At 35.4% G+C, this 23,027-nt stretch overlaps 2 protein-coding genes across 3 annotated transcripts in view; one reads left to right on the plus strand and one right to left on the minus strand.

Annotated features, from left to right (window-relative positions):
• Window positions 1-23,027, minus strand: part of PSMD1 (proteasome 26S subunit, non-ATPase 1) — a 123,919-nt gene that overhangs the window by 50,201 nt on the left and 50,691 nt on the right. The gene's annotated exons all lie outside the window — the stretch shown is intronic.
• On the plus strand, window positions 1,188-19,726 carry HTR2B (5-hydroxytryptamine receptor 2B). Of its 2 annotated transcripts, none has more exons than XM_010362000.2 (4): window positions 1,188-1,372; window positions 2,205-2,948; window positions 13,703-13,903; window positions 18,547-19,715. In XM_010362000.2, the coding sequence occupies exons 2-4, from the start codon at window positions 2,597-2,599 to the stop codon at window positions 19,437-19,439; spliced, it is 1,446 nt and encodes a 481-aa protein (XP_010360302.1). In that variant the 5' UTR covers window positions 1,188-1,372; window positions 2,205-2,596; the 3' UTR covers window positions 19,440-19,715. The 2 variants fall into 2 exon arrangements, with proteins under 2 accessions (XP_010360302.1, XP_030772093.1); XM_030916233.1 differs by having other exon boundaries at window positions 1,302-1,372; window positions 2,614-2,948; window positions 18,547-19,726.

Consider the following 23,027-nt stretch of genomic DNA (forward strand, 5'->3'; position numbering starts at 1 on the left):
CCCGCCTCAGGTCTCCCCCGACCCTCAACCCCCAACACCCAACTCCTCCGCCGCCACCCAGTAGCTGGGACTACAGGCGTGCACCACCACACCTGGCTAATTTTTGTGTTTTTTTTTGTAGAGATGGGGTTTTGCCATGTTGCCCAAGCTGGTCTCTAACTCCTAGACTCAAGCAATCCACCTGTCTTGGTCTCCCAAAGAGCTGGGATTACAGGCACGAGCCACCGTGCCTTGCCTTAAAATATCTTCATATTCCTGAATAGAAATTCTGGTACATTAACAAACATCTGATTTCTCTTGAGTATTATTTCCTCTAGAATTCTTCACAAGTATTTTTTCTAATATAGTAAATTTTGAGTTTTTAAAAAAGCAGCAAATACTGAATAAAATCTGAAGTGCTCAGCAGAGCTAAAATGAACTAAGTATTTTCCAGTAACATTCAACATGAGCAAAGGAATACAAATCTGAAACAAGGGCACAAATGCCATCACTGATTTATAAGTAATTAATTAAAAATATGCACCTATAATGATATTTTAAAAGGAAACCATCAGAATGCTGAAGTTCTAATATTAAGCTAGTCTTAGAGAAAACTTAAATAGCATAACTATTAAGATTTAAACACCAATTTTCTGAAATAAGGCAAAAAAGTATTTTCATTGCTTGTATTTTCTTCAATGTAAAATCTACGGGGAAAAAAAGCTGTGAACCACTCCTAAACCCAGAGATCATCTGTTTAAAAATAAGCAGTAAAAAAGTTTCTGCTAAAACCTATGTATACGTGTAGAATTCAGGCCTTTCTGTGCTCTTCTATATAAGGTTGCAACCAGAGCAAATTAATGGTGTTCCACAGTAAAGGCACAAAAGCTAGATAAGAATCTTGTTTCACTTCTAGAAACAGAAACTGGAGAAATCACTACAGGCTTTTAAAAGGGCAGAATCTTCATAGAATGAAACCTCTACAATAGCTAGATTATATCTTATTTTTTCTCAAATGGGAAAAACAGCCCAGGCCTAATCCCAAACAAAACTATCTGAAGCTAAAATGATCAAGTTTATTACAGTCCCCCCAAATATTAAAGAGAGCTCTTAAAAATATAACTTGAATAAGGGCCATAAACTGGTTCAACATGCTTAACAGTGATTTAAGAATTACAATGAATGCTGCTACTCTCTAGAAATGAATGTATCAAAGAGGAAATAACCTCCTTGGCATGCTTGCAGCTATACAACATATTTGTTTCACTGCTTTCAACCGCCTGTGCTGGAGGCTCAGAATAAGTCAATGGGAGGAGGATTTCAGTCACAGCAGCAAGCAAGTCTAGTGAACACATAAGATGACATGCTCGGCACAGTAACAACGAAACCAGAGGTAAGCATTTAACAAACACATATGGAATTAAAGGTTTTTTTTTTTTATTTTCAAGAATTCTGCTATCATAAACTTTCATTTCTATTCAGCGATTTAAAAATCAAAATGAAAAATTTACTAATGCTAAAGGAGAGTTTTTTAAAACGTGATTTGTACATTTGATGAACAAATAAATGGTTTAATTTTCCTTTTTGTTTCTCTTTCTTCTCAAGGCAACTGGGAAGGTTAAAAAAAAACACTACTTAAAACAACAACAAAAAAATTGGTTTGAATTTGGCAAATTTAGTGATTAAATTTAGAACACAATTGTTGCAAAAATATACCATGAGAGATGAAATTACTAAAAACAATTATATGGATCCTAGTAATATCTATTTATTCTCCTCTCAAAATAAAGGAAATCTAAAATGACATTTATATTAGTACTTACAAACCTAGTCAGACAAAGCCAATTACATATAAGTATTCCCAGCTGGTAAATAATTTATTTAGACCCTTGTTGGGCTTGGAGTGTTTCCAGGTGGGTGGTCAGCACATACTAAAAGTTCTATTCTGAACTATTGTGTTTCGACTTTTCTATTCTTCTGTAAGTAAAGGTAAAAAGACATTGAAGGGTCAGGAAACACCTAACTTTTTATTACAACCATTGAAAAAATTAATGTGTCTTCTGTTTCATTAACTGAGGAATATCAGAAATATAGCATACTTGGAGAACTGGCTGCATTGTCACAAATGCACAACAGACTTACTAAGGGAAGGGCTATGAAGTTTAAGTGTTTTTACCACTTTCAGAAATGAATAAAATAATGCAATCTATGTATTTTGTATCTAGGGGGAACTCTCTGGCATGCAAGTTCAAACACGACTCTACAACTATGGTAGAAAAAGAGAGAGAAACTAAATATACATATATATATATATATATATATATATATATATCCTATTTTTTTTCACAGCTATCAGTTTCTTTTCACTGAGCTCTTCTAAATTTAAGCCTCTAGAAAATAATAAATATTTAGAGATCTTACCTACAAACATGGACAGATGTGTGTATAAGCTCATTTTAGAGAACTTGAATTTTTTTTTTTTTTTAAAGGAATGTGTCAACTTTGGCTTTCGAGTGTTTGACATGGGTACAATGCCTTAAAAAAACAGATGACCAGTTTAGCTACTAACCATGCTGAGCACTGTTCGGAACGGGATTGAATCACAGAAAAACAGCAAATGGCTCTCTCTTACAGAGTGTCTGAACTTCAAAGCACAATGCCTGAGCACATTTTGCAGAGCACCTTTGTTCACGTTATCTCTTCTAACTGGTCTGGATTACAGACAGAATCAATACCAGAGGAAATGAAACAGATTGTTGAGGAACAGGGAAATAAACTGCACTGGGCAGCTCTTCTGATACTCATGGTGATAATACCCACAATTGGTGGAAATACCCTTGTTATTCTGGCTGTTTCACTGGAGAAAAAGCTGCAGTATGCTACTAATTACTTTCTAATGTCCTTGGCGGTGGCTGATTTGCTGGTTGGATTGTTTGTGATGCCAATTGCCCTCTTGACAATAATGTTTGGTAAGTATTTCACTTTGTTTGTGCCATCAAACCACAGAACTATGATATACTATTAGAGAATGGGCACTCATTTAATCTTTACTTTTCTTGAAATAAAAGATGAACTTGGACTATTCAAAGATACGGCAAGTACACGGTCCCTTGTTTTACATCATTTTCTATGGTTGATCATCAGTTTTAAAGAGAAAAAAATATTTTTTGGAAGTTATTTTTCTCCCTCCTAAGCTATCTAATAAAATCATTTAAAAAGTCATTCAAGTTGGTGATATTTATAGATTCTGAATATATTATCTATAAATTATAATGAAGAGGTCTATACCTTAACTTTTCTACATTGATACTTTTTTTCCTTAAAGCAAAAACTAGGACAATTCCGGGACAGGTATGTGTTGGGTTAACGATAAGGTCTTTGAATCACTAAATCCCAATTTAAATCGCTAAACCCCAGTTTAAAATTGGAATTGTCCAAAAATCCTTATTATAGCTCTTAATAGTTTATATATTATCAACTTGAACACAATTCCTTCATAAGTGTCATGTTAAGAAAAATTATGTTTAGTTGCTGAAGGAAATGGTTTGGCTCAGAGTGTCCAAAGAGATGATTCATCTATTTAATTTTTTATGATATATGGGCATCTGTGTTCTTGATAGACCTCTAAGTTAGTAAGTGGATTAAAACCTAGTTATTGTGATAATAAAAGGTATAGTATAGTTTTGACACTGAAATCTTAGTTTGTTATAATAAAAAAATAGATATAAGTAGTTCCAGATTTATGCATATCATCTCTAGTTATAAAATTTGGGTAAACACAAATAATTCTGCTGATGAATTATGAGGGTTCCTAGACCCTTGGAATCAGCATTAAAAGGATATTTAACTTATTCAGTGCTTGGTGTAAACCGATATTCCATTCATAAACTACCTAAGGAAAATGATTACTTGTGGCAGATATGGTTTCTTAGAATTATATTTACTTATATGAAGATAAAAATATTTTAAGTTACAGAAGTAAAATTTATTAAACTAGAATCCACTATTAGAAAGTAAAAAACTCCTGCTATTCCAACTATTATACCCAGGTTTTACACATTACAATTTTATAAGTAATAACAGAAAGATATCTAAAACTATTATCAGATGGTAACAGGTTTAAACCTTCCATTTTAAATCAACATTTACCTGGGCTTTAAAATAAATCAAGAAAATTATGTGGCAGGACAAGCAGTAATGAGTAAGGTTCTACTGCTTTAATTAGACTTTCTAATAATTAACAGTCTATCTCCCTCTGTCTTATAAATTTGTAATCTTTTAAGTAATCTAACACTGCAGGAAACCATGAAAAATAATTAAGAAGTCTTACTAGAATAGAGAACATAAAGTACCCTAATTCTGAATAAAGCTTAAAAGAAAGTATTAGGTAGAAATATATATGCATATTTGATAAATATTGTACAGGCATATGATTCCAGCTCTCATCTCCATGTACATAATAGTAGCTTAAGATGTAAAATCATATTCTTCAAACTGTGCTTTGCTAGGCAAACAGAAAATGTCAAAATGCTTGTTTCAGACTACCATAACATTTAATATGTCATTCAATACATGCAATTGAAAGAATGATGCAGAAGTGAATTTTAGCTTTAAAATCTTTGAGCCCATAAATATCAAAAATATTTTAAGTTATATGCAAAATACCATGGTAGATACTTAAATTATCAGCTAAATAGTTAAGGAATCTTAAAAGGCAAAGTACCACAGAATTAAAGTGAGCTAACAAACAAAAATAGATAACAAAGATAATTCCATGTATTCTATAGAAAAATAGGTATCCAGCAGCTGAAAATTTTAAGTGTATATTTAAAAAATGTTGGTACCCAAGACAGCAATACAATTAGCAGAAAACCCAACATATGTTAACATATGTGAAATGTCTTCATATTTATGTCTTAAATAATTGATAGATATTTTAATAGTATTTCATTCTTCCAAATGTTGAACTTTTAAATTTACTTTTATTTATTTATTTTAATACAGATGGGGTCTGGCAATGTTGCCTGGGCTGGCCTCAAACTCCTGGGTTCAAGCGATCCTCTGGCTTCAGCCTCTCAAGTAGCTAGGATTACAGGCACATGCCACCATACCTGACTCACGTTTGTTAATTTCTAATTACAAAATAAAATCTTTTATAGCCCCACGCACTTTTACTATCAGAATTAAGTTGTCTAGTGGGGTTTGTAGGTTTTTTTAAAAATGAATAAATCTGGGAACCACTATCTAATACATTATTGCATTAATTATTTAAAGCATAATTCAATTTCTATGAAAAAATGTAGGAAAAAAACACATGTTGCCCTCTAACAAACTTCAAAGGATGAATTTATAAATTGGGAAATGCATGTATTACAAATGAAAACCTGACTTCAAATACTAAGATATTTTCCTTTTGCAAGGTAATAAACACTAAGATTTTTCTAAACTAATGCCTTTATAAGAACTTCTGATAACTTTAAAAGGCAGAATTAGACTTTATTTACACTCTTATTGTAGTGGTAATCTTCAGGACTTCTGATGCTTGTACAAACAAGTGTTCTTGGTTCTGTGATAAAAGATTATCACTATGAACAATAATTTTAGCTATCTCAGGGGAATTCAATGAAAGTAACAGAAAAACTATACTAGCTAGTGGTCTAATAAAATGAAAATTTAAAAATAAGAGCAGTAAAATATAAAAGTGGCCCTTGTGTCCTTATACCGAGAGATATTTTTCAATCACTGATCTGTATAATATTTAGCAATACACAGTTTGAATTCCTATTTTCCCAAGATTATGACAACTTAGGCACAACATTGTCTTTCAAATTAGTTGTGCTAGGTCAATTTTTCTGCCACTTCTTCCTATCTGGGAGCACTGGACTTGATCTTTACAGTTCTAGTTTTTTATTGTCTTGTCCATAATTCCTAAAATCCATGATCACAAACCAACAGCTTATAACATAAGGTTTGAAAATACCTGTATTAGAAATACTTGAGCAAGAAAACAACATCTTATGCTGATATAAAAAAGACAGGATGCTCACCATTTAAGAGTTTCTCTGAACCTTTCTTTCTTTCATTTTATAAGTGATTTAAAAAGTAACAGGGGAGGCTGGGCACAGTGGTTTATGCCTGTAATCCCAGCACTTTGGGAGGCTGAAACGGATGGATCACCTGAGGTCAGGAGTTTGAGACCAGCCTGGCCAACATGGCGAAACCCCGTCCCTACTAAAAATACAAAAATTAGTCGGGTGTGGTGGCATGCACCTGTATTCCCAGCTACTTGGCAGGCTGAGGCAGGAGAATAGCTTGAACCCGGGAGGCAGAGTTTCAGTGAGCCGAGATCGAGCCACTGTACTCCAGGCTGGGTGACAGAGCAAGGCTCCGTCTCAAAAAAAAAAAAAAAAAAAAAAAAGTAATGGGAAAATATGGCATCTGGCCATCCACTGGGGATCAGTGGCATGATCTCGATTCACTGCAACCTCCACCCACAGGTTCAAGCAATTCTCCTGCCTCAGCCTCCCGAGTAGCTGGGACTACAGGCACAGGCCACCACACTTGGCTAAGTTTTGTATTTTTAGTAGAGATGGGGTGCCATGTGGACCAGGCTGGTCTTGAACTACTGACCTCAGGTGATCCACGTGCCTTGGCCTCCCAAAGTGTTGGGATTATAGGCGTGAGCCACCAAACCTGGCTATAACTTAAGTTTTAATTGATGCCTCATGATCTGTAAGTTCAAACAGTATCCTTGGTATAGTTGAAAGAGAGTATATAAAATGGCTGAAAGACAGCTGTTTGAAGCACGGCATCCCAGGGTTTGAATCCTGGTTCTCCTGTGTTGGATCAGGCAAGTCACTTATTATTTCAGAGTTCAATCACCTTGACAAGCAGGGCCCAGCATCTTATAAGCACTAATAGTAATTGGTAGAGTACCGCATGCAAATTAAATATGATTTAGTTGAGATGTAAGTCTAATCAGAGATGAAACAAATGTATAGCAGTAAGAGAAAAATGGCAGTTATTCATTTAGGCAGTAAAATGTTAGCCTACCCAGTTCTGAAATGGAGGAGAAAAGCAATTAATTAAAGTCACTTCTAAAAAGAAGTGGAAATTTTAAAAACCAGGAAAAAATTTTGTAAGCATTAAATTGCTTAAAACATTTAAAACACTATCATATTAGACAATGAAACCCAGGATAACTCATATGCTCAAATGTAGTCAAAAAGGTAAAAAACAAAACAGAACCTTTTAAACAATAATTTGAACTGAACTATGTCTTTTCTGGAAGATAAAGACAGAGCATTAGAATTTCTGAGATAAATGTATATATGAAAATCATGTTCTCTTTGGACATAAGAACTATTTATGATTTGCCTGCTGCAATAAGTTCATGAACTGAGTACCTCTGTAAACTCTATAGGAACAGCCCACTCGGAACGCCTTTAAAAATAGTCTTTTACATCCTCCAAAGGGAAACATTTTATGTCCCAGATTTATGGACTGATGCTAATTATTTTCTGGACAAATGGTATAACCTAACTTTCCAAACTAAAAAGCTGCCCAAAGGTTAAGCAGGTTTCAGATAAAATAAGTCTGCTTCATCAAGATACGGGGTTTCTAGTAAAAATCCTCAGGTTTTTGTACTAATTCAAAAGAAAGCAAAAACAAACAAACAAAATACCCAAACCAATAAAAAACCCAGGCATGCAATGCATACAGGTTATTTTCCTGTATCATATGTAAAATAAACAGCAGTTAAAATTCAATGTTAGTAAAAAACATACTTTGACAAATTTAATTCAAAGTTAAACAGTTAAACTGTTCTCAGCCCATCCTCCCTCACCCCCTGAAAGTATAGCTTAAAGTTTTAAGCTGAATCAGATGTATGCGCTTTTGCTACAGCAGGTAGAAAAGACAAACACTCTTATTTCATACTGATGATTTGGCTTGTTGTTTCTATGTAGGAGTGTTCTCATGGTTGAGTTAGCTGGCTAGTTTCTGTTAAACAACAGTAATAAGCACTAACATTTACTGAGTGCTCTCTTTATGCCAGGAACTGTTCTAAACACTTCACATGTATTTAATCATCATCCATATAAACTCTATTAAAGCAATCCTATAAAACAGGTACTATTATCCTCATTTTACAGAGGACAGAGAAGCAGAGAGATAAGTAATCTGTTCAAGATTACAAAGTGGCAGAGACATGATTTAAACCCAGGAGGACTGATTCTAGAATTCACACTCTTTTTTTTTTTTTTGAGACGGAGTCTTGCTCTGTCGCCCGGGCTGGAGTGCAGTGGCCGGATCTCAGCTCACTGCAAGCTCCGCCTCCCGGGTTTACGCCATTCTCCTGCCTCAGCCTCCCGAGTAGCTGGGACTACAGGCGCCAGCCACCTCGCCCGGCTAGCTTTTTGTATTTTTCAGTAGAGACGGGGTTTCACCGTGTTAGCCAGGATGGTCTCAAAACTCCTGACCTCGTGATCCGCCCGTCTCGGCCTCCCAAAGTGCTGGGATTACAGGCTTGAGCCACCGCGCCCGGCCTAGAATTCACACTCTTAACCTTTATTATTCTGCTTTCTCAAATGCCAATGAGAAATGTGACCAGCCAAAACTGTCATATTTGGCATAGAGAAAAAACAATTATATCTTAAATAACCCCATGCAACTGTTAAGAGGATCACAGAATTTTTTCCCCCCTTAGGGACAAGTTAGATCTCAGTATTCTTTTCTGTTAAAGTTATATTTCATATTAAGTGGAAAAGAATACTTGAGCGTCGACCTGTACTTGTACAAATCCTTCAGATAACTGCAAGATCTCTTTTCTGTGGAAGGTATTAGACCTGGGCCCATACTTATGAAGTTGTTGAACCTTGTCTGGGAGACAAATAACAAGTTGCATAACTGAATGACAACTCCTACCATCCCTTATGTATGGCAGTATTTAAAGCACAATCTTTATTTTAAACAATAAAATATTTGTGCTACTGATATTCTTTAGATAATTAAACAATTGTCTATAAGACAAGACCCATCTAGGACTTGTTTTGTTGCTTTAATATTCAGTTTGTAATTATTTCAGGCATTCGCAGAAATGCTATTATTCTTTCTTAATTTTAATGAAAAGAGTCTAATGTAGAGCCCTCGAATAACTGTAATTAATTTAGTTGAACCTAGTAACCTATTTCTCTCAGACTGACTCTTAGATACACTTTTCTTTCTTTCTTTCTATTTAAATATGTAACTGTTTCACTTCGTTATTTCAAATTTTCAATGTCCTAAGTCTTTGTGGAAGTACATGGGATATAACACATTATAACAAATAAATGTAATTAGAAATTCTTAAAACCAAAACTCCTAAAATAAACGTTTTGAAATAAAGTATTTCACCATACCAACTTAACCTTTAATTTAGTTACTCTAAATAGAAATAAACTTTTCTGACTTTGAGCTAACTAAATTAATACTAACTAAAAAACGATTTTAGAATGAAAGTGTCTAGACTAGGAAAAGTCCCTTTATAAAACAAGTGTGTCTAGAACTGTTTTTAATTTCTATAAATTCTTAGATTACCCAAATCTATTAGGCATTTACAAAAGCCTCTTTTTCTTTTTTGCATTGTATATAGGGTTCTATTAATTTAATGCAGCTATCTTTTTCTTTTATGTTAGTTTCATAAAAACTATCCACCAGTGTTTCATGAAACTTGAAATCAGAAAGGCTTGGAATTGTAAAGATTCATCTCTCTTAATCTTAAATTTCAGTCTCATTCTTTCTTAAAGAAAATTCTGTATCACATCTCAATATTTCTGTTAACAATAAAGCACTAACTGTAATAAGAAAATTCTAGTGAATTTTAAATGGGAATGAGTTTATAAATTCTTTCTGTGTAAAGTGACACTAACAGGGCTTCATAGGGTTACTTAAATCAGCACTAAAAAAACTTTCCTTCTTAACCCACAATTAGGAGTATGTGCATCAGATGGTCAAATTCCAAAGACACATATTTTTTATATGAGTTTTCTTATGGCTTCCTGCTTATGGCTACTAGATTTATGACTAGAATTTTCTAAACCTCAATCTTCAGAAGTATAATCCATAACTAGAATAGCTAAACAGATAGGTTTAAATAGTTGGCAAACAATTTTAAAAGATGTTAGAGAGAGTAAGGACTTAAAGGAAGGAAACCTAAGATACAACACAATCATTATCTGCCTTTTAAATCCTTAACTGCAATCAATATCTCTGATACCTTATTGTGATAAATATTTATATATGGATGTTTGTCTCCCCCCTCCAAAGTAAGGAACCCAGCTGGGCATGGTGGCTCACGCCTGTAATCCTGGCACTTTGGGAGGCCGAGGTGGGTGGATCGCTTGAGTTCACGAGTTTAAGACCAGCCTGGGCAACATGGTGAAACCCCATCTCTACAAAAAATACAAAAAAATTAGCCGGGTATGATGGTATGTGCCTCTAGTCCCAGCTACTTGGGAGGCTGAGGTCAGAGGATGGCTTGAGCCCGAGAGGCAGAGGTTGCAGGGTCAAGATCGCATCACTTGCACTGCAGCCTGGGAGAGAGAGTCAGACCTTGTCTCAAAAAATAAAAAATAAAAAAATAAAAACAAAGTAAGGAATCCTTTTAAAGCATGTTGAGAAAGTATTTTTTGGTATGAATGGGTGACGGGCCTTTTAATCTTTCAGGAATACATGTAAGCATAAGTACTTAGCCTATATGGAGAAGGTGTGTGAAACTCAAAGTTGCTAACATCATCTTCCTTATTTTCAGCCAGGCTGTTACTGCATTTAGCATGGCTCTGATGAGGCAGTGGAGAGTTCCTGACAGCATAGCATACTGCCTTCTGAAAGACTGGGTGAAGCTACCAAAAATGACAATCAGGGATTCAAAAAAAATTTTTTGGTCATTAAATTGATTGTATATTATTAGTTTTTAATCTTCTAAGTATTTATCACAGGACTTTAACATCATATATTTCCCTCCCAGTTTTTCTCCCCCTTTTGGTAAAACACTTTTCATAATTAGTGCTGTACATTTGATTGCAAAAAATTTGGTGATACTTCTAAACTATAACCATAAATCTCTAGAATTCTGTGAATTTCAACATTATTTGAAGTAGTTCTTCAGTTATATTTACATGTGTTGTAAATATGTAAATATACTTTTAGCTTAGGAAGTCTTCCAAAATACAAACTACTCCCAGAGTTAGATATCAGTGAGTTTGAATTATTGAAGAAATGCTGACAATGTTAAATGTTTGATTTTATATAACAAGCTTATTAAATATATTTTGTGGAAAAAAATGCTCTAGACGAGCATTTTTACACCTACTTACAGTCGTAAATCTAGAACTTCAGCTCAGTTTAGAATGTACCCTCATTTTTAGTAGTTTCCACTGCAAACTCTAAAATGATTCTTTTCACTCTACTTAGACTGTTAGTTCACTTTAAAGCTGCCTGTGTCCAAGGTCCTTTTCCACTAAATGACGGAAAATCTGAATGCTATGGCTAAGAGTGAGAAAATCCAATTGATCAGATTTTCCCCAAACATCCGTTTCTCTGACTTAATTTATTCTGAGAGGCCTCCCATTAGTTCCTTTCCATGAGACATTTCAAGTGCCTATAACCAACCCTACAACAGCAAACTAAGAGCATCTTTTAAGACTCAGACACAAACCTTCCCAGAAAATCTTCCAAAGCACTGCTTCTCAAATGTTAATTTGCATACAAATCACCTGGAAACCTTGTTTAATTGCAGAGTCTGATACAGTAGGTCTGAGATGAGACCGAAGAGCCCGAATATCTAAGTACCCAGGTGATACCGATCCTCACTCTCCATCTTAACAGCAAACTCTGAGTGGCAGTTCTAAAGAACACTTTCAAATAATATTTAAATTTCAATAAATAAATGCCTCCCTTCCTTACCCCTACATTCAGACTTAATCATACCTGAAATTACTCATCTGCAAGATCAATGGTAATCTCTAAGGTTCCTTCCAGCTCAATAAATCTAAAATGTACCACCTCTATCCCTTCCTACCCCCAATTCAACAAGCATGAAGTTTACAGCAATACACTGAAAATCATGAATGACCCCTTCCACTTGATGCTTTCATCCCTTTTTAAGAAGCTGCTGAACATGGAACTAAGTCCAATCATTTATTCTTTTTGAGTAAAAGTTTGTGCCAATTTTGTTATTTTGTTCCTAGGAAGAAATATTTTAATATTCCTTTTCAGAATGCCACATACCAACTCTGGAAACAGAAGGCACCAAAAAGTGGATGTATCAGCCCTGCTACCTTTAGGATACTTTGTGAAGTGCCCAAATATTTTTCCCTGAAATACTACCTGACTTTTAAAAAATCTCCTACTTGATGCTTGAAAATAACATAGCCAAATCTATCTAAGAACTCTGCCCCTAAATTACGCTTTTTTTTTTTTTTGTTCTGAGATTTTAATCTCTCTCCACCCCCAGGCTGCTTAAATTTAAACAATTCACAATAGAAGGGTCTCTTGTTGTTCTGTAATCCTGAGATGATTATCCTGGTTTTCCTTCAATTATGACAATTACTTTATACCTGTCAAAGTCAGATACACCTGCAATAGCCAGAAGAAAAGTAGATTATATATTATCAGTGGACATATAACAATCAAATCCTAAAAGAGACTTAGATAATCTCACATGCATGACATTTGTTTTCTACAGGCATTAAACTGGATTCTAATGGAAATATTCTAGGGGGAATTCTAAAATTTTAGTTGTTTTGAAACTGTAAACACACTTTGAAAAGTGGTGGGTGTATATATGTAACGCATATTAAATTCACCTATGTATGAACATCTGTGTAAGTAATTTATTAGAAAACTATGCAGAATATTCAATATCACATTCACGCCTAAAATTTTTTTAAGGTTAATATTTCTAAAGGGCTTAAGACTATATGAGGTACGCAGTGTTTTGTAAAGCGTTTGTTAAATAAATTAAGTACTACGTCTAACCCTGAGATTTTCTTTTTAAATCAAAAGTCTGTACTAATTATTATATCTCCAGTTTTTGGAGTGAATGATGGATTATACAAAGGGAAACAATCTACTTTTCTTCCAGATAATCTGAAGCCATTCCTTTTGCAATCTTTATTTGAGAACTATTTCTGTCAAAACAATCATTCCACTATTTCATCAAACTAGAGTATGCTATAAACAAGGATCTTGCTGTTCAGTTATTGCCAGAAGTGAGCCCAAAACCCAGATGTCACAGGGACTCCCATTCTAATATGCTTTTTGTCATACTGTTTCCTGTATATGGTAAAATGTTTTCTTTTTATACAACAGCAGCTTAAAAATAAATTTTATTTAAATACCAAGGTTAAGCTCCAGTCACAATACTACATAAATTTTCAAAAGATCACAAATGGAATCAACAAAAGAGCAAAGGTCACAATAATGCTAAAAAGTTAAACTGTTGCCGACTTAGAAAAAAGGCATAATTATTATATAAAATAGAAAATGTATTTAAAAGTTACCATCCACAGAAATATTGAACTTAATGTTGTCTCCATTATCTGATATTAAACATCATCTTGTTAAAGTTATAAAATTTTGGATGAGTAACAAAAAAGACAAAAGTTGTATCACCTGAAAAACTGTAGACTGAAGGTTGCCATTTTATAGGAGAAAATGTTTGTCTTGTTTTTGTTTCTTTCAGAGGCTATGTGGCCCCTCCCACTTGTTCTATGTCCTGCCTGGTTATTTCTTGACGTTCTCTTTTCAACCGCATCCATCATGCATCTCTGTGCCATTTCAGTGGATCGTTACATAGCCATCAAAAAGCCAATCCAGGCCAATCAATATAACTCACGGGCTACAGCATTCATCAAGATTACAGTGGTGTGGTTAATTTCAATAGGTATGTAGAGAATGCCAGAGTATGGGTGGTATACAAAGTCTTTGGTTCCACTTGGCTAGGAGAATACTAGGTCTAGTAGGCAATGAAATTCAGCATGAGAGGTCAAGCCAGCCTACTGATATATTAACGTAAGCTCCTTATGTCACTGCATTCATCATACGGCTTCTAAACTATACTATTGGTAAAAAGTGTGAAGAGTAACAAAGCTCATGTCCTCAGAAAGAACCATCTGCACAGTGTTTATTGAGATTTCTTTCTGCTTAGATATCTAATTTGCAGAAAGGCTAAGTTTGAGAACAGTTTTCATATTTCCCAACAGATAATTATGGTCTAGCTAGCATTTGGAATTCTGTAATTACATTAAAATAACAAGAAATGAAATGCACCTTAAATCACATTTTAAAAGATTGTAAGAGAAAAAACAAAAATCACAACTCAAACATTTTGTAGGCAGATATCAAAGAACACAAATTAATCTTGGAAGCCAACATTTCAGAACATATGTGTACAGATTAAAGGCAGTTAAGTGTCTGCTTAAGTGGGTTGTTTTTTGCTTTTTTCTTTTTTGGAGACAGGGTCTCGCTCTGTCACCCAGGCTAGAGTACAGTGGCACAATCATGGTTCACTGCTGCCTTGACTTCCCAGGCTCAAGCGATCCTCCCACCTCAGCCTCCCAAGTAGCTAGGACTACAGGCGCACACCACCACGCCTGGTTAATTTTTATATTTTTGTATTTTTGGTAGAGATAGGGTTTGTCATGTTGCCCAGTCTCAAACTCCTGAGCTCTGGTGATCCCCCTGCCCCAGCCTCCCAAAGTGCTGGAATTACAGGCGTGAGTCACTGCACGTAAGTGTTTTGAGTATGTTTAATTCAAAGCTTTAAGAGATGCAAAGAAAACATACTGATGTTCAGAAATGACTTATAAAAGAAATCCTTTTTCTTCTAAATCGTCTTATGGCCCTGTACTCATCTATAATACTCAAAGTTATACTTCTTATCATGAAGTATGCATAAATCATTCAAAGCTCTTATATGTTAGTATGAGAAAAACAAACAGATCTGCAAAAATTACAATGGTTTCATCAGCAGATTAGCTTCCTCCTTGTAAAAATATTTCAAAGAGGCAAAACATTAAGAGACCTGGAATACTTAAATTACTCCTCCCTAATCTGAGTAGGAGCACTGGGGCAAAAACAGCAAGAAAGCAAAACAATGAAATTGACCTTTATATTCCTGAAATGATGATATAAGTAAGGGCTGGACCTCTTTGAAAAAGTTTGGAGGTAAAAGCAAGCTGTGTTACTCCTCTGGTGTGGGAAGAAAGCAGGGCCAAGAAAAAGTCTATTCAGAATGAAGAGATTTAAAAACAGAGAGAAGGCCAGGCGTGGTGGCTCAAGCCTGTAATCCCAGCACTTTGGGAGGCCGAGACGGGCGGATCACAAGGTCAGGAGATCGAGACCATCCTGGCTAACACAGTGAAACCCCGTCTCTACTAAAAAAATATAAGAAACTAGCCGGACGAGGTGGCGGGCACCTGTAGTCCCAGCTACTCGGGAGGCTGAGGCAGGAGAATGGTGTGAACTCGGGAGGCGGAGTTTGCAGTGTGCCGAGATCCAGCCACTGCACTCCAGCCTGGGCGACAGAGCGAGACTCTGCCTCAAAAAAAAAAAAACAAAAACAAACAAAAAAAAAACCAGAGAGAAAAGGCTAGTTTAGGAAACAGGTGCCGACAGAGCAGAACCAGTCCCCCAAAAGCAGCTACAGAAAGCGAATGGGAGACAACGGGTGAAAATTAAAATTTGAAGCGGAGAGGAGGAAAACTATAACAAAGTCATTTATGCCAGATGACTCACATTTGGTAAGCTCACTGCAATGAGGGAGAGGGAAAGGGAGAGTGTGAGGTATGTGTGTATTGGGGTGGGGTGGGAGAGTAAGACAGAGAAAGGGAAAAAAATTGAAGAAATGGATCCTTAAGAATTAAAATATTTGAAATTGTGAAATATGATCAAGCTAATAAGGTAAGCAGCCTACTGGTACAAATGGCATCTAAATTAAGGCTGGATACCATCAATTTATCAACTGACCACATTTTACTGAGTGTAAAGAATACACAGATGATCAAGAAAAAGAATCTTTGCACTCAAGAAAGGCAGACACATAAACAAATTACACTAATACAAAGTGATGAGTGATGCACGAGAAAAAAGAATAAAAGGAAGACTCATGATATACAGATTTAGAAATCCACTTCTTCCTTTTATAGGTAAGAAAAAAGAAACCTAGAGGTTTTAATCAGTTGGCTTAAGAACTCTTACAGCTTTTCAGCACCAAGGCCAAGATCAATGCTTTTTCACTTCATTGCACTTTGTCTTGTAGAACTGATCACAAATTAGTAACTCTGAAAAAATGAAAATGCAGATGACAATAAGCTCAGTTTTGAAATTCTACAAAATGCTGAAGAGAGCTCACTCTCTTCTTTTGGATTTACAATTATCCTAGGTAATAACCTGGCAACAGAAAATATGATAATATAACAGGGTAAGGGCATAAAAAGTACCAGTGAAAACTTTTAGTTATTGACCAACAAGCTGGATAGGAAAGTAGTGTGTCTTGATATTAATAGAATGTAAAAATTGAGACGAATGAATGAAGTCTCATTAATAGAATGAGTTAAGAGAATGTGAAAATTGAGACGAATGAATGAACTAGAGGTAAAAATAACAGTAAACAAAAGTTCTTTAGGAGTGAAGGGTAGCAGGACAAGGAAGGGAAATATTAGAGTTCATAATCTTAGATATGGGATTGTTTTAAGTAGACCTGTGGATGGCTTCAGTGCAAATAATAATAATTAGAGTCAAAGAGTTCAAGAAATATAAAATTAAGGTCTTAGAAGGGTCATGAATGGGATGAAGTTGTGGAAAATGCTGGCACTGGAGCAGTGGAGAGAAGACAATAGCAGGTACTGAAGCCATTGACAAAGATGAACAAATGTCATGGAGGTTAGCAGAAAAGCAAGATGGAGAAGAGAGTATTAAGTAGATAAAATAAACTTCAAAAGGCAAGTGTTTTTGGGGAGAAAGAAACAGTGGAATAGTGATCTGAAAGTAAGAGGGTAAAGCAGGGGTCAGCAAACTTTTTCTATAAAGGGTAAGACAGCAAATATTTTGGGCTTGCAGAGTGTATATGGTTTCTGTCACAGCTCCTCCACTCTGCTGCAGAACAAAAGCAGCCACAGACAATATGTTATTAACAAATGGGAGTGGCAGTGTGCCAATAAAACTTTTACAAAAACAGAATGTGGGCCAATGGTCCTCAAATTGTAGTATAATGACCCCTGGTGTAGAATAAGTATACAGAATCCTCTTTCTGGTGGTGTACATGAGGAAAAGTAGAGAAAGTAATGACCTCTGTTTGAAAGGGTTTGAGGAACATATTCTTGTCAATGGCTCTTAGCTACCACAAAAAGGGTGTGTAGATGAGGAGTGCTCTTGGATTCACAAAACAACACAAGGATTCCAGAGGTTTCTAAAGATCAGTTAATTCAGACATTTAAAAAATATCTGCTGTTTCAAAGGAAAAAGATTCAGGTTAACCCCTGTATTATTTGTCTTTCTAATAAGCTACTTCACAAAGCAACATCATATTAAATACTTACTTCATGGTATTTAAAGATCAGAAAATTAACATGAGGTATATTTCTTTCCTATGTCACAGAAGGACTCCTTTTTTTTGAGACAGAGTCTCAATCTGTCGCTAAGCGTGGAGGGCAGTGGGGTGATCTTGACTCACTGCAACCTTGGCCTCCTTGGTTCAAGTGATTCTCCCACCTTCTCCTTCTGAGTAGCTGGGACTACAGGCACATGCCGCCATGCCTAGCTAATTTTCATATTTTTAGTAGAGATGGGTTTTCGCCATGTTGGCCACGCTGGTCTCAAACTCCTGACCTCAAGTGATCCACCCCTACTTGGCCTCCCAAAGTGCTGGAATTACAGGCATGAGTGCCACTCTGCCCAGGCTTCCACAGAAGAAGAAAGATTAAGAACTCATAATCTTTCAATGTCACAATTCACACACACTCCACTTTTAAGTGGCACTTTTTAATGAACTTTGGTTTTCCCTAAGAACTTATATGGAAAGGATTAAAAGACATTCACACATATCAAAAGGTAAAACTGTTCAATGAAACTGTAACCTCAAAGATAAAACAGAATGAAGATACTGAATAAATGTACTCTGAAGTGTCTCTAGATTAACTACATTGGATAATAAGAAAAAAGCAGCTTCTCTTCTGAATTTCTCTTCCTTAATCTGAGATAGCTTAAAAAACAAAAATAGATTATAAGAAATGTAGAATAAATGAAGACATTCTCCACTTTATCATGAATATACTACAGCTTTAGGGGAGCTTTCATTATAAATCTGAAATTACTAACCAATCTCTTTGTTTAAAAACAGATGTGCTCACTTAGGTTCTGTTTGTCAAATCTTCACTGATGAATGCTTTGACAAATCCTGCATTGTGGGTCCCAGGAATTATAATGCGTCAACAAGCATAAAGTTATAAGGATGCAATCTAAAAGGATCTAACCTAAGAGTTACAGGTCATAAGATGACTCAATTTATCTTGTTTTCCTCTTCCTTAGGCATTGCCATTCCAGTCCCTATTAAAGGGATACAGACTGATGTGGACAACCCAAACAATATCACTTGTGTGCTGACAAAGGAACGTTTTGGCAATTTCATGCTCTTTGGCTCACTGGCTGCCTTCTTTACACCTCTTGCAATTATGATTGTCACCTACTTTCTCACTATCCATGCTTTACAGAAGAAGGCTTACTTGGTCAAAAACAAGCCACCTCAACGCCTAACATGGTTGACCGTGTCTACAGTTTTCCAAAGGGATGAAACACCTTGTTCGTCACCAGAAAAGGTGGCAATGCTGGATGGTTCTCGAAAGGACAAGGCTCTGTGCAACTCAAGTGATGAAAGACTTATGCGAAGAACATCCACAATTGGAAAAAAGTCAGTGCAGACCATTTCCAATGAACAGAGAGCCTCAAAGGTCCTAGGGATTGTGTTTTTCCTCTTTTTGCTTATGTGGTGTCCCTTCTTTATTACAAACATAACTTTAGTTTTATGTGATTCCTGTAACCAAACTACTCTCCAAATGCTCCTGGAGATATTTGTGTGGATAGGCTATGTTTCCTCAGGAGTGAATCCTTTGGTTTACACCCTCTTCAATAAGACATTTCGGGATGCATTTGGCCGATATATAACCTGCAATTACCGGGCCACAAAGTCAGTAAAAACTCTCAGAAAATGCTCCAGTAAGATCTACTTCCGGAATCCAACGGCAGAGAACTCTAAGTTTTTCAAGAAACATGGAATTCGAAATGGGATTAATCCTGTCATGTACCAGAGTCCAATGAGGCTCCGAAGTTCAACTATTCAGTCTTCATCAATCATTCTACTAGATACACTTCTCCTCACTGAAAATGAAGGTGACAAAACTGAAGAGCAAATTAGTTACGTGTAGCAGAACTGGCAGTTGTCATCAAACATAATGATGAGTAAGACGATGAATGAGATGTAAATGTGCCAAGAATATATTATATAAAGAATTTTATGTCATATATCAAATCATCTCTTTAACCTAAGAGTTAAGTATTAAGAATATCCAATTTTCCTAATTTGGACAAGATTATTCCATGAGGAAAACAATTTTGTATAGCTACAAATGAAAACAATCTGGCACTCTGGTTAAATGTTAAGGTATTCAAATGAAATAAAGTCAAATCAATAAATTTCAGGCTTTAAAAAGAACCACCATCATCATAAAATTTATTTGGTTCCTAATCATATGCAAAGTTGTGCTAAGAATGAAATAAAACAAAACAAACATTAGCCTTGCCTTCCAGGCCTTGAAAGTGTAAGGCATGATACAGAACAAAAGGAACATAGAGCTAAAAATAAGTGCACAAAACAGTAATCACAATCTGGACGTGAGTTAAGATTACCATTTATAGTCTGATTTAGTTGAATGTAGTCATAATTTTCCTTTGATCAGGAAACTGTTTTGATGGAAGGGATAGGGAGGATAGCAGCTGGATATCACACAAAATAACAAACTTGGAACTAGAGCTGTTCGTTAAATGACTGATATTGGGCATCTCCTCAGCACAGGTGGGTCTATTGGAGAAGGAGGAAAACACAAATAAAATCGCTTGGGTACCTGAACCATATTAGGTTTCTTAAAGATATTAATTAACGTGCACAAGCATGGGACCTTAATCAAGGATACAAACTTTAAGTGAGATCATGCCTGCCTATCTATGCTTGTCCAGTGACTCAAGTGAACTGCCAGCACAAAAATTTTTATTCACCCTTTCAGTATATTATTTTGCACTGTTAGGTCTCAGAATGAGTCCAACCTGTGCCACTTACCAGACAGCTGATTAAATTTAGGAAAAATACTTAATTTTCTTCAAGCTCCAGTACTGTCATCTACATTTTATCCAATTCTTACGAGGATGAGTACACAGAAGCCACTAAGTAAATGGTAGACAATACAATCTACTTTTGATATACATTTTAAATCTCCTGTTATAAGTGCAAATTTAGGCTAAGGGGGTCTGCAGTGAAGACAACTCATATTTAGCTTTTCCTTTTTAGGTTCACCCATATTTGTCCCTCAACCTATGACTCTATTGCTGTCCTTCTGCAGGCAACTCAGTTTAGGATAATTACCTCAAGAAATGTATTGGCTACAGAGGATCTCAGCATATAAGTGAACAAGGCATATATTTTCACAGTGGCAGAATCCTTTGCTAGAATACGGCTCTAATACATAAATCCTGATCTGTTACAATTCCTTACTGGCTATACACAATCTGCTGGGTAGAGTATATCACACACATTTAATTCCTAAATCATCAAAGCTTTAGGCATGTTTCCCTACTACTAGTCTAAGATTTTTCAGCAGTATTACGGGTGGTTATCTCACACAAGAGGCAATATAATGTACATTCCTTAAAAAAAAATCATTCTCTATTTTGGTTTTTGGTTCTGGTCTCTAATATGATGGATTTGGCATATGTTAAGATTTATATTCTTGCTAAGGTATGTTGAGATTAAATTTTCAGTTATCACTATGACAGTATTCCAAATTCTGTATTTTATGTATCTGAAGGCATACATAATTGTTTCAGGAAATCTATATACCAGAGTTAGCAGGCAATCACATTGCCAAAGTTCTACCCATAGACAACAATCTAGAGCAAAAGAACTATCTTCTCACATGCTTTGTACTGCCTCCAAATCTGTGTGCTTAAATACAAGCACACCTCCAGAATCAGCCACAATACCTATAAACTGTTTCACGTCAAAACCTTAAGAAAAATTTCCTTGCTTACAATATATATATATTTTTTTTTTTGAGACAGATTCTCACTCTGTTACCCAGGCTGGAGTGCAGTCTTGGCTCACTGCAACCTCCGCCTCCTGGTTTCAAGCGATTCTCGTGCCTTAGCCTCCTGAGTAGCTGGGATTACAGGCACCCGCCCCTACACCCGGCTAATTTTTGCATTTTTAGTACAGACGGGGTTTCGCCATGTTGGTCAGCCTGGTCTCCACTCCTGGCCCCAAGCTATCTGCCTGCCTCGGCCTCCCAAAGTGCTGGGATTACAGGTGTGAGTCACCATGTCTAGCTGTTGCTTACAATTAACCCAGAGATCTTTCTATAGTTAATGAGAGACCCTTCTACTATTTCCAGAATATCCTAGAAAGTGAAACATAACTCCATTATTGACTATTTCTGAAAAGTACAACAAAGCCACAAACTCTTACCACTTTCATGCAAAACTGGTATTTCCATTTTATGAATACTTTAAAGAGATGTATAATTTGAAAGCAAATCTCAGCAGTTAAACACGCTTATGTAACAAAAGAACTCCAGTTAATAGTCTTATTTTAGAAGAAAAGGAACAGATTATAACTATTTAGAATAATTTTGAAAAAAAAAAAAAGGCTTTCTATTCCATGTTACTGCCAATTAATGAAGAGAAGAAAACAAAGATGTAGAAAAAAAATGAAAATGACAAAAAGTAAGGAAAGGTCACAGCACCCAGACAGAAACACAAAGATACTGGGGCAAAAACAGAGAATAGTATACAGAGAATATGTATCAAGTTGATATAGAATTGTGAATGGAATTGTTGTAAAGATGATCGTGAATTTAGTGGTAACCGGTTAACTAGGAGGATTTCTTCAAATTATAAGGATCAACGATGATGTAACATTTTTATATTCAAGGAATCACTTTGTGTGGTCTAAAAAACAGCTGCACAAAGAATCTGTTGTTCATCTTGCAAGATCTGTATCTAAAAGCTTATGAATGTATACACTGAGAAACATTTAATGCCATGTTATAACAGCCTAAGTCATAGCAACCTGTAAGGGACCACCAAGACTGTCTAATTTTAAGAAAAGTCCATTATCAGATTATCAATTTGTTCATTATAGCAACTTAATTTCAACAGATATACAAACACTAATTCTTTTGACTTTCTTCATTTTCCTTTCCAGTGTCAAATTAAAATAATTCAGATTCTACTCACTTCCAAATGAGTTTTCAGAAGTCAATATCATGAACAGTACTGTATAAGTTGTTATAATAATAAAATCTGCCAATGAAAGTACTAACAATGGGCCCAACAATCACTGATTTATTAGATGTTCCACTAGAGAACATGTATTTAGATAAAAAATTAATGTACTACATTCATTTCAATTAAGAAAGAATAGTTATCAAATTAATTTTTTACTTTTATTATAAGCATTATGAACAAATAACAATCTACAAATATCAGAAGGAAGAAATAAAATACTGTAATACCCTGGACTAACCTATGAATAAAGGAGATAATATACGTGAGAATTTTACACAAAGACAACTTTATCTTAGTTGCTGAAGTACAAATATGTGTTTACTAACATGTTTTTAGTATTCATATCCAATAAGTATACTTAAAAAGAAGTTTTTAAAATTTATGAAGAAATAAACTCTTAAAACATGGTATAAGACCAAATGTCCACAAATTCATTTTAAAAGGGAAATCTAAAGGGG

The sequence above is a fragment of the Rhinopithecus roxellana genome, chromosome 14, assembly GCF_007565055.1.
Source record: "Rhinopithecus roxellana isolate Shanxi Qingling chromosome 14, ASM756505v1, whole genome shotgun sequence".
Classification (NCBI taxonomy): Eukaryota; Metazoa; Chordata; class Mammalia; order Primates; family Cercopithecidae; genus Rhinopithecus; species Rhinopithecus roxellana.

What these genes read in the sequence shown, in the direction of transcription:
- HTR2B (XM_010362000.2), top strand. Translation starts at nt 2,597, where the DNA reads ATGGCTCTCTCTTACAGAGTGTCTGAACTTCAAAGCACAATGCCTGAG. An exon ending in CCTCTTGACAATAATGTTTG is followed by an intron (nt 2,949 to 13,702) that starts GTAAGTATTTCA and finishes TGTTTCTTTCAG; the next exon opens with AGGCTATGTGGCCCCTCCCA. An exon ending in GGTGTGGTTAATTTCAATAG is followed by an intron (nt 13,904 to 18,546) that starts GTATGTAGAGAA and finishes CCTCTTCCTTAG; the next exon opens with GCATTGCCATTCCAGTCCCT.